Here is an 11,473-nt window from a genome sequence, read left to right as displayed (position 1 = left end):
AGATAGAATCAGTTTATGGGCAAAAAGGGGGAAATACGCATAATATGACGACAACTTAAATTTACTTTGCCAGAGCTTGTTCTCCCCTTTTTCTGATATTTGTAAAGCCAAATAAAATAGTCCGCTAGTTTTGATCTATTACTAGTGCAAAATATTGAGTCACATCACAGAAGATCTCAAACATGTGTTGGATATTAAAGGGTATAAATGCGTCGAATTGATACAACCCTAAAACCTCACCTAAAATAGCCAAGCGGTAAATAAACTAAAAAGAAATGCTTTCACTTATTGTTTGTTTTTTTAAATAAAGAAAAATTACTGGTTTTGTTTTAGTTGAACATGTGGTGTGTGTGTGTGTGTGTGAGTGTGTGTGTGAGAGAGAGAGCTGCAAACAATCACCTGGGACCCTCAGACGGACTTGGAGTTGATGGAAACAACCTGCACTGGTTTGGAGGCGGACCGCGGCGGCAAAGCGCCACTGTGTGCTTTTCTTTCCATGCTTGAAGTAAATTGGAAGCGAAGATTGAGTTCATCTAGCCTGAACTAGCGGCCCTCCGGAGGGAATATCTTATCCGGGAGAGCAGACTCAGACGATGGGGTTTGAAATGAGCAGTGTCAGGAGGACTGCGCCCAGACTCCTAATCCTACCTGTCACTGAGAGAGCAGCTGCACGGGAGCTGCCACTGCCGGGGGAAAGGGCTACAGGTGACGGTGCTGTGAATGTGACTCAGACGTGTCCAATAATATTCCTTCTGTGGTGTGGCTTCATTTATTATTTTTTCCCTTTTTTTGCACCATTAGCTGTAGTAAGACCTCAGATTACAGGGATACTTTTCAGGTGTGATGGTGCCTACATGCGTGTTTTATAGGGCCAATCAATCCCATCACCAAATAATAAAAATGAAGAAAAATGCGTTTACTTGCATTGAATTGACTGATGCCGCCATCCCACCTGCTGATATTCTATAAAAGTACATTTTTGCATCGCATTTGGTCACAGACGTGGGTGCTGAAGAAACAACACTGTAGTCTGGACGATCCGCAGGGAAATCTGCGTGGACAGCAGACACGCTTTCTTTTTTGTTGCTTCGTGGATCATTTCTAAAGTAAAATGACATGTAGCTGAACTCTAATTTTCCTGGCAACACGGGTCCCTTCTCCTCCTCTCCTAAAGGAGCCCTGCTTGCCCGGGGACCCTCCGGAAGCCACTGCAGTGAGCTATTTATGGTCTCCAAGGGAGCGAGGCCCCGCCTCTCCAGAGACTTTCTCATATAGCATGTAAGACTCCCCTGCTCCTCTCCTTTCTCCTTCTTCCTTGTACACCTATTGAGGATGCTTTCCGCTTTCGGGGGGCCTCCTCTTCCTGCCCTCCTATTGGCTCCCGGTCAGCCTCTGCCGTGGTGACGTCAGGCCCCGCCGCCCCTGCAGCGCTGAATGGACCAAGCAGCCTGTCTGATCCACTCCAAAACAGCTCAACACGGCACGGCACAGCACGGACACCATCCCGGGAATAGGAAAATAACAGGAATAGAGGCTTGACGGGACAGCGACAGAGATCAGCCTCCAAATCGCACGAAGGCCCAACAACATCAGCATCATTGTTTGTTTTCTTCACGAGACAGGACGGGGGAGTGCGCCCACCGTTTTGCGGGTGTATGTGCGTGCGCTTGTCTCCCGGTTTGGATCACGATGATGCAAAGTGCGGCGGTCCTACCGACAGAGAGTCCTGTGAAGAGTTTACCGGAGATTCTCGGAGTGCCACTGCAGCGTAAGACATTTTTTTCTCCTGTTCTTCCTCTTCTTCTGTCCACGATCAGTCTGGAAACTGGTTGGCGAGCGCAACCGGTGCTGCGGGGATTTGACTGTAGGGAGAGGGGCTTAGTTCCAGCAACCCGAGCGAGATTGGGGGAGTCTTAGTTTGTCACGTACACCACTAATGTGCCATGCTTAGTCTTTATTTCACGGTGCAAAAGCGCCTCGTAGACGATTCTGCTTCACGGCCTCACAGCCACCCGCATGTCCAATTAATCTTCGCAGCCTCAGATAGCGAAGACGTATTCCGCGTTAGGCTGCGAGTAGAAGCGCAAACTGTGATATTTTTCACTCATCCTGGGTGAAAAATAATTTCTGGTGAAAGGCGACATTTATGATTCCCTAGTTTGGCCTCTAACTTCCCGCGTCAGGTTGCTGGGCTCACACGGAGCCTCCCAGCTGTTAATTTGTAAAAGAGTCTGCATGGTCAAGAGATCAGGCGCAGTTGTCATCACCCATCAGACAAACACACTGACTTTGACTGACACTCGTCACTGGGTCGGATTAAATGGCTTGAAACACTTTTATTTATTACAATTTAAGCACTAATAAAAGTGAAATTATTATTATTATTATTATTATTATTATTATTATTATTATTATTATTGAGGATAAGGGCAGATATTTAGTAGTTAATTGTCGATGTATCAATGTATTTTCTACCTTCCAGCATCAAAGGCGAGAAATGCCTTACATCTGTTCTCCTGTTAATCTGTGCCAAACCTTTTCTTTCTTTCTTTTTTACAATCTGTTCGCGCAATCAAGGTCTAAGTGCAACTGGATACATTTCTGTTCTGACCTAATTATTTAATATGCCAGTTAGTAACAATGTACAGATGGACCGGGTCTAATAGGGTAACGTCAAAAATAATCCACAACAGAACGGGATAACGTCGAGCGAAATTCCTGGACTGCTCTGTTTTCAAAATACTCACGATGCACATTTAAAGACGCACATTCAAGGTTTGAAATCTGTTAACAAATGGCTAAAACTATATAACAAAACTGAGGGTAATCTTTCAGGTTTTTCCACATTGCGCCCATCCGACTAAAAAACCGTAAACAACGGTGAAATATGACAAGAGTCATCTAAGACTTCCAGCCTGTTCAGTGAAGTATTTAAACCTCACCAACTGGGGGGAAGCCTCTATATGGTGGGCTTATGCTCTTTAATTTTATAAATCGAGACAGATTAAAAGATTGGATAAAGATCCTGCCACTCAGCCCCCTGCAGAGCCAGCAGGCATCCTGGATTTAAACCTGGATTATTTCAGGAATAAAAGCAAAGCAGAATATATCTGAGCATTTTATATCACACACACAGTCCTCTGCTGACTCAGGGCAATTACACCCACACCTTAACCTGCAGGCTATTAGTCGTTGATATAGAGTGTTTACTTCACGTTTAATTAACACAAATCGCTTGACAACCGACGGCTGCCAGAGTGCACTTCTTCTTCCTCCTCCTCCTCCTTTCGTTTCTTCTTCTAAACAACACCCTGCTAAAAGAGTCTGAAAGTGTGTTTTACCCGCTGTGTGAAATGAGCAAAGCGATGAGACTGCACGTGGTGAAGAGTGGTGGCAACAGATAATAAGATATGAAGAAGACCTCCTGAATACACGAGGTTTACTCTCTCCTCTCTCTCTCTCTCTCTCTCTCTCTCACACACACACACACACACACACACACACACACACACACACACACACACACACACACACACACACACACTGAAGCTGGATGGCGAACGCCCTGTCGTTGCCAAGAATCGTGCTGCTTTCCTTTCAGCACCACTTCTCTCTCCAAAGCCATCCCGCTCGGCTTCACCCACCACTTATCTCTGGATATTTAAAATGCTTTCCCATTTTAAAGTCCGAGACACAGGCCACCCTTTCATAATAATTTCACTGCCTTCTTCTACCCTTTCTATGAGAATTACCTCGCCGAGGAGACACAAAGCCAGTCCAAGCTGTGTCTGTGCCGGAATGTTCCTCTGTGTGTAACAGTGTGCGCACTGGGTTTTTTAAGCTTCTGTAATAAGGACCGAATATTTCGATGAGGTTCTTACTCTGTTCTTACTCTTCGCAAAATAAACGAATGAATACTGAAAATAAAATGATTTTTTTTAAAAAAAAGCTCATTTTCACTGAGTTACAGTTATTTCTCCTCCTTGAAATTAAAATTAAAATCACAGAAATGCCAAAGGTACTAAGAGTAGTACATAAAACCCCTCTAAAATGTGCGTGTCCGCGCCTCCACGGTGCAGAGTCAGTGAGCTTGGTTTTGCACGCAGTATTGTGTGTGGGGATTACGCATGAGGCACCCGGCGCTTTACACGGTTATTGTAAGATGATTTCACGGCCGATATGTTTTCTCTCCACAGCAAAAAGGTTGTGATGTGTGGGTGTCTTAGCTTCATGGTGGTCACCGGCCCCGGTCACTTGTTTTTTCTCAGTATGGTTTTTTTTTTTTTTTTTTTTTTTACAGTTTTTTCTCGTCGTGTAGCATCATGCAGATGTGTGACAAAGACAGGCCGAGAACAAAAACAGTCTAAAGGTCTTTAAAGACAAATGCTGACGTGATGTTAGTTTATGGAGCATTGCAGGTGGACTTTTACAATCTTTAATTCAATAGAAGGAGTAGGAGTTACTGTAATAATAAAAATGCTACAAATACAAATATTAAAATATAAAAAATATGCTGTTTGATCTCTATAAATGTGCTACTTTGACAGAAAATCGGTTTTTGTTTTGAAAGAAATTATGTTTTGATTTTATTTCGCTTTTTAAGACGTCTTGAAATGTGCAGCTTACCTGTAGTTTATCATCGATGCCAAATTTAATTGCTAATATCTGCCTCCGAATGGGCACGTGTGGTGTGCCAAGACACCTTTTTTCCCTTTCTTTTTTTTACATTCACAAAAATTAAATTTAATCTCCCCTTGACCCTGATTTACATCCAGAAACCGCCTCACCTTCTAACACTGGTTGCCACCATGCTTCCCATAAAATCATTAGGAGATTAATTAGGGTCAAACTAGATCTGGCTAACGAAATTAAGAGAAACAAAAATCAATATTTCGTCAGAAAATTATTTTCGCCCTACAAGCGAACAGCTCCGAGTTCAGCACCTTGGACAGAGACGGACAATACAAATACGCGAAATGTATATATTTTTTGTCCTGTTTAGCTGTGATAGCAACAGCAAAATAAGTCGTAATAAAATAAAATAAATATATAAACAGAAGCAAAATAAATAACATTTTTATAAAAAATGAAACCGATATGATACCACGTCACGGTGTTTGTTACAGTGACGGGCCTTTAGAAAATAAACACCCATGCACATAATCTCCAGATTTCATTGTTATTATATCTACACGGAAATATGAGTGAAACCCGAGTTTATTGTCTAAAACTAAACTACAGGCTTGCAGATTTAGGGGAAACCCCGAAAACCTGCTTTAATGTGCGAAACAATTCTCCGTCACCATGAATGTAATTTCATTTTTTGTTGTTGTTTTTGTAAAGGTAAAACTAAATGAATTTCGTTCGCGTAAAGCGCTTATTTCTCTTTGCCTCTTTGCTTCTCTGTTAACTACGCGGGACTGCGCTTGTTTCCGTCACAGAGATCCCTCAGTGTGCAGGCTGTAGTCAGCACATCCTGGACAAGTTCATCCTGAAGGTGCTGGACAGACACTGGCACTCCAAGTGCCTCAAGTGCGCCGACTGCCAGACACCGCTGGCGGACAAATGTTTCTCCCGGGCAGGAAGCGTCTACTGCAAGGAGGATTTCTTCAAGTAAGTGCGCTTCTTCCTTTGCTTTCTCCTCTTACCTTCCGCGTGGATTGTTTCCTGCAGAGTGAGCACTGGCCCAGCCTTTCTCCAGGGCAGCACTAACAAATATTACAATTTTCCTTGACAAAAATCCGACTGTGACCTGTAATAGTTCCGGTGCATTTAGTATTGCAACCGACTGGTTTCCGTTTGCTAACACGGTTAAAATGCTAGCAATATAACATCGTGCCATACATGTGTATTAGGCTAACCTTTGTCTTTTTACCTTTAATTATTTAATAATACATATTCACCACTTTCCCCTAATTTATGAAGAACAACAGAAACACAGCTTGCAGGTGTGTTTGCTTGGGTTGGACGTTGATGGTTTTCCTCTTTGTTGTGACTGAACATGTGTGATGCTGGTTGCCCTCATAATGAGCACAGTTGCCTGATTCCCAGTGTAGTGGCAGCTCTGTCACACTGTAGGCAAGATTAAAAATCCCTTTATTTCACAGTCTAGTTGCCATTTATTCTTTCAACAATTGGATGTTTGAGGCATTGCAGGAGAAAATTGAGTTTGACTTTTATCCATAACACGATCGGCATATTGGGGCTTTTTACTAAATCATGTTTGAAAGGTTTTAATGCTCAAAGCTAGAAAGAGACCTAAAGAGCTCCGGAGTCTCACTGGGAGCTAACTGTGTTAGGTGACCCAGGGGGCAGTGCTGGTGGGGGCTGTAGCATGTTCAAACACACACAGACACACATACTAAATAATACATACACATAGCTTTGCTGGTGTTTGCTTCCCAGAGGTGATTTGGAGGCCTCACCTTGCTCTTTTTATTTTTGTGTGTCTGTGCTGTGATTTAAAGCCTCTCCTGAGTCAGTGTTTTATTGGTTCTCCTCGGGGTGTCTTTACTGTGAGGACCCCTCCTCCTCCTTCTCCTCCTCTTCCTCTTCTTGTTCTCTTTTTACTCTTCCTCCTCCTCATCTAGAGCTGTCAGTAGTTCATCTGCAATCACATAAACATGCAAACATGCAGATGCACACTCAAACCCACACAGTGCACTGATCCAGTCCATCTATCAGTCTGCTGGCAGATCTACCGTTAACAGAAACACATTCCAGGGATGGTTTTTCCCTCCTCAGCAGCTGGAGTTCCTATTAATACAGACACTGTGCCATCATTCTTGGCTGCAGATGAAGAAATAGTCATGTAGTGTGTGAAATTTTAATCTCAGCTGCTCGCACTCTTTCCATCAGTCCACCCTGCCGGCGTTTTACAAATTTTTTTAATGGCGTCTCTCTCTCTCTCTCCTTCATGTTTTCCTGCAGACGTTTTGGTACAAAATGTGCATCGTGTCAGCAGGGCATCCCGCCGACACAGGTTGTGCGGAAGGCGCAGGACTTTGTTTATCACCTGCACTGCTTCGCCTGCATCATGTGCAGCAGACAGCTGGCCACCGGGGACGAGTTTTACCTCATGGAAGACGGGAGGCTGGTGTGCAAGGTGGATTACGAGGCCGCCAAACAAAATGGTAGGTGTGCAGGAGCATTCGATGTTCGGCTACAACGAGCGTTTACTGAAAATATGAAAAAAGAGATGTTTCAATAACTCTTAGCAGTTTTTATCCACCTGGTTTAGTGCTGATGACTTCACTTAACTACACCAGAATCACAACACTATGAATCATGGATAAAGTTGTATTCACGCTGCAAAGCGGTAATACGACTCCTGCCGGTGGATCCGTGTTGTTTGTTTGTGGGTGTGTGCTGCTTCTCTCCCTCCCTCTCTCCTCAGATGTCCGTGCATCTCTGATTGATTATGCAAAGTGAAGCAATGCTCTTATATGGTGCTGTTCCAATCACTCCATTCCTCCGGCAGTGAATAGATTTATGTCCTCTGCTGTGGGAGTGGGACAGATGCACAAGGACAATAATACACTTCTATACATGACCATTCACTTCACTGAGCACAGACACGCTCAATGTGAAGGCCTGAGGGCAGTGCCTGCTGAGGCAACATGACAAATCTAGGAAGAAGTCACTCACGCTTGTGTGTGTGGTGTTTTCAGATGATTCAGAGGCAGGGACCAAGAGACCAAGGACCACCATCACCGCCAAACAGCTGGAGACCCTCAAAAGTGCCTACAAAAACTCGCCGAAGCCTGCACGCCACGTCAGAGAGCAGCTGTCATCGGAGACGGGGTTAGACATGAGAGTGGTGCAGGTAGAGTATTTTGGCTATATCCTGCAGGTCCCTGAGAAAGCTGACTCACTGGGATCGAGTTTTTGTAATGAAGCAAGTTACTTTGGAATCACTGAATCCCGGCCTCTCAAGTGCTGATACAAATGTTAAAAAGCAAATACATATTTGGAAACAACATAATTCACATGCATTTTACTTGAATTTTAAATTTAAATGAGCATATTTAGTATTTTAGAGTGTTTCAGAGCTAAAAAGATCAGACCTTATTGAGAATCCACGTGCAAAGCTTACATTTTTTTCACACATTCACTTTAGTGTCACGCGTTTGTTTTCCTACCTAAAATTTCTGGTATCGACTGTGGTGAGATAATTAAAATTTGATGAGTTTATTTGTGAATTTAAAAGCTCAGGTTGCAAATAAACACATTTATAAAGAGCGACGCTATATTGCGTCAAACAAAGGCCGAGGCTGAAGTCAGACTAAGAACGTATCGTTGCTGTTGTCATTTATTATTAGTTGGAGATAATGTTTCAGAGTGTTTCATAATTTCATTTGCACTTAACGATAAATGTTCCACAGGTTTGGTTTCAGAACCGGCGAGCGAAGGAAAAGCGTCTGAAGAAAGACGCAGGGCGGCATCGCTGGACTCAGTTTTATAAAAGTGTCAAACGCAGCCGAGGAGGAACTAAAGTGGAGAAGGAGAGCTCAGCTGACGACGCGGGACTCAGCGACAGCGAGCTGAGCTTCAGAGGTATGCAGCTTTTATTGCTTAAAAGTGAGATCCCTGAAGGGAATTGTCCGTCATGCTGCCGTGCTAATGGGATCGAGGGAGCCTAGAAGCTGCTAAATGACACGAGCGCCGCGGCAATCGGAAGTGTCTTTGTGGCGTTTCATTTGTTTTCTAGCATTCATCAACGCGTGGCGTCGCAGTCGGGCAAATCCAAAATGGCATTCTCATTTCACATTCCCGTCACACATCCCTGTGGCTGCTGACGCATCCTCCTGCCTCTGTTTGTCACCATGATGGAGCTTATTGGAAAAGAGAGAGGGTCCTTAGTGGGATGCAAACGGCGTTTTAGACATGCCATGTTATTTAATGTTTGCACACCCCGTTTTTGGTAGTCATAAAAGTCCTCAAGCCAAAGAAGGCTATTTTTATGAGAAATGAAAACATGGTGACAGAAACTCTATAAAGCATGTGAGGCTTTTAGTCAATTAGAGAGAAAGCGCTCTGGGGCGTTGTTGTTATTGAAGCCACCCAGGGGAGGGACGAGATGGAAACAAATATTTTGTGCTGCAGTAATTGCTCGGTTAGAGATGAAGCAGAAAGAGCATCCTTTCTCACTTTCTCGCTAAGAGAACCGAAAAGCGTTTCAAAGACTTCAGTGGCTCGTCCATTTACTGTACCTCCATGAAATCTGCCACAATAAATCTGACTCGTAAAAGCACTTAACTGTATTGAAATATAACAACTGTATAATGCTCGCACAGGTGACGGCGCTGTTGATGTCTCAAAGTTTTTACACTCCTCGTGCTAAGTGACGGTTTCTCCTCTGCAGACGACCAGGTCCTGTCAGATCTCGGCCACGCCAACGGGCTTTACGGGAGCGTCGGCGATGTGACCAACGCGCTGAACGGCGGCTTCTCCGTCGACGCGGCGGGACAGCCCTACCACGACATCCGAGCGGGAAGCCCTTACGGTCTCCCCCAGTCGCCCTCCTCCATCGCCTCTCTGCCCGGCCACACTCCTCTCCTCAACAACCTGAGCTTCAACATGGACAGCCTGGTGGCACAGGGGGGGCCGGGTGGTGTGGGACAGGCTCTGAGGGCCATGGCAGGAGGCCCGACCTCAGACCTCTCCACAGGGAGCAGTACGGGATACCCTGACTTCCCCACCAGCCCCGCCTCATGGCTGGACGAGATGGACCATTCCCAGTTTTGAGTCTCAGACATGGTAAAAAAACCAGTACTGTGGGGAAACATCAAAGTGGACTCAGAAGGCTTTTTACATTTCTTTCTATCGCTCTCCACGGTCCACTGCTGGTATGTTTCGGGTGCGATGTTGGGCGAAGGAGAAGGGAGAGTCCCGCAGCAGTCGTAGTTGTTGAGGTAGCCATCGAGATATGTAGTCTGAGCAGAAGCAGCGAGAACGCCTCCACACAGAATGAGTCAACTCTGCATCATACGATCGTTTTTTACACTTTGTTTTGTTCGTTCACTCTCTGAAAGTGAGACCGGATCTCAAATATATCGGTGGAGTAATGCTCACAGGGGAGAAACGTCTCATCCCTTGAAATAAACCACACAACATTAGGGCGACACAATCCAGATCAAAGTCCCTACGAAACCCAGGAGTCACCTGCATGCTTCTCATTCATACTGAGCAGGCCTGCCGTACAGCCACATCCAAGCCTTTACATTGGCGATGCACTTTACTCTCCTCGTCTCTCTACACGTGTGGACAGGAATGTGGGGAGAGCAGAGAAAAGGAGGAGAGACGTATGCACAAGGCAACAAACAGTGTTTCATTGGGAGAGAAATTTACAAAAAAAGAGCGGCACAAGTGTTAATTTTGAACCACGCTGATGCTTTTGTTGTTTTTAACATAGTGCTCAAACTTATTAGGAAATAGATGACTGTTGGTCTGCCCGTCCTTTCCTCTGTCCGTCCGTCTGTTCATTAGAAGTTTATGTCTCCCCTCTTTGAATGAGGGCGATCACTGTTTGCTACAAAGCAGATCTCTCTTCTATATTTATAGGTGCTTGACTTGTTGTCATCTGTGTAAAAGCTGGTCTGGAAGCAGACGTCCGTCAGTATTAAATTATCTCAGACACAGACTCGCCAGGAATAAAAAGCTTATACGTTTAAGGCAAAGTCAAGACATGTATACGGTTTGGAAATATTCAGTTCTAACCGCTAAACACGCCCCGCATCTTATCCATTCGTATGCACATGCAGATTCTTTTGCAGACGTTGAAAAGCAAACGTAAATTTGACACTTAAAATGCTAACAAGCAGGAACACAGATAAAAACTCTCTTGAGCTTCTTCGGTCTGATCCAGGCGCCTCTTGGTAATCTACTCAGTGCAGCTTTGCCTGCTATCAACCTACTTACTGACCCCAGATGTGTCGTCAGCCTGTTCTCCCACTGCCTGGCCTGCATGTCAGAGGGATTACCGATAGTCCCCCACATTCAGGGCTGATGCTTTAGCGTCAGTGCTGGCACGACTGCCGGGCCGATGCATTTCCCACAGCTGCATCTTTAAAGACCCACAACAGCTGAAACAGTGGAACGATTCGGTGTTTCTGATTCTTGACCTGCTGAGCATGCAGGAACCATCATTCAGATTTGATCTCTGCTTCAAAAGAGAAACAGAGTCTTATTCATGTGGGTACTTCTTTTGTTAAAAAAAAAAAAAAACAAGGAAAAGAGGGAAAAAACGAGTGTTTTCAATACCAGGAAGCAAATAAAGAAATACAAGATGACCCTATTCAGAGAAACTCGAGGTTACAGCTCTAAAATTACAGCGTAATTATTTGGTTGATAAAATTAAAACTATATAAAGTGTAACACGGGGGTAACATTTAGATGTATTACAGTTAGTTAAATTCCAAAACAACGAAGAATAAATGTATTACAGAAAAAACAAATTTAGGAAGATCTCATA

At 44.3% G+C, this 11,473-nt stretch overlaps 1 protein-coding gene across 1 annotated transcript; it reads left to right on the top strand.

Annotated features, from left to right (window-relative positions):
• Positions 1-352: 352 nt before the first annotated feature.
• lhx4 (LIM homeobox 4) lies at positions 353-11,212 on the top strand. The gene is made up of 6 exons (XM_040053130.1): positions 353-1,768; positions 5,442-5,613; positions 6,931-7,133; positions 7,671-7,825; positions 8,385-8,556; positions 9,365-11,212. Exons 1-6 carry the CDS (start codon positions 1,690-1,692, stop codon positions 9,745-9,747), a joined length of 1,164 nt encoding a protein of 387 aa, XP_039909064.1. The 5' UTR covers positions 353-1,689; the 3' UTR covers positions 9,748-11,212.
• Positions 11,213-11,473: the final 261 nt, after the last annotated feature.

Source organism: Simochromis diagramma, unplaced genomic scaffold (genome assembly GCF_900408965.1).
Source record: "Simochromis diagramma unplaced genomic scaffold, fSimDia1.1 OVJJ01000419.1, whole genome shotgun sequence".
Lineage (NCBI taxonomy): Eukaryota > Metazoa > Chordata > Actinopteri > Cichliformes > Cichlidae > Simochromis > Simochromis diagramma.
This window is presented reverse-complemented; position numbering and strand designations above follow the sequence as displayed.

Coding starts and splice junctions, on each gene's coding strand:
- lhx4 (XM_040053130.1), top strand. CDS start 1,690: ATGATGCAAAGTGCGGCGGTCCTACCGACAGAGAGTCCTGTGAAGAGT. Junction 7,826..8,384: donor TAGACATGAGAGTGGTGCAG/GTAGAGTATTTT, acceptor AATGTTCCACAG/GTTTGGTTTCAGAACCGGCG. Junction 8,557..9,364: donor CAGCGAGCTGAGCTTCAGAG/GTATGCAGCTTT, acceptor TCTCCTCTGCAG/ACGACCAGGTCCTGTCAGAT.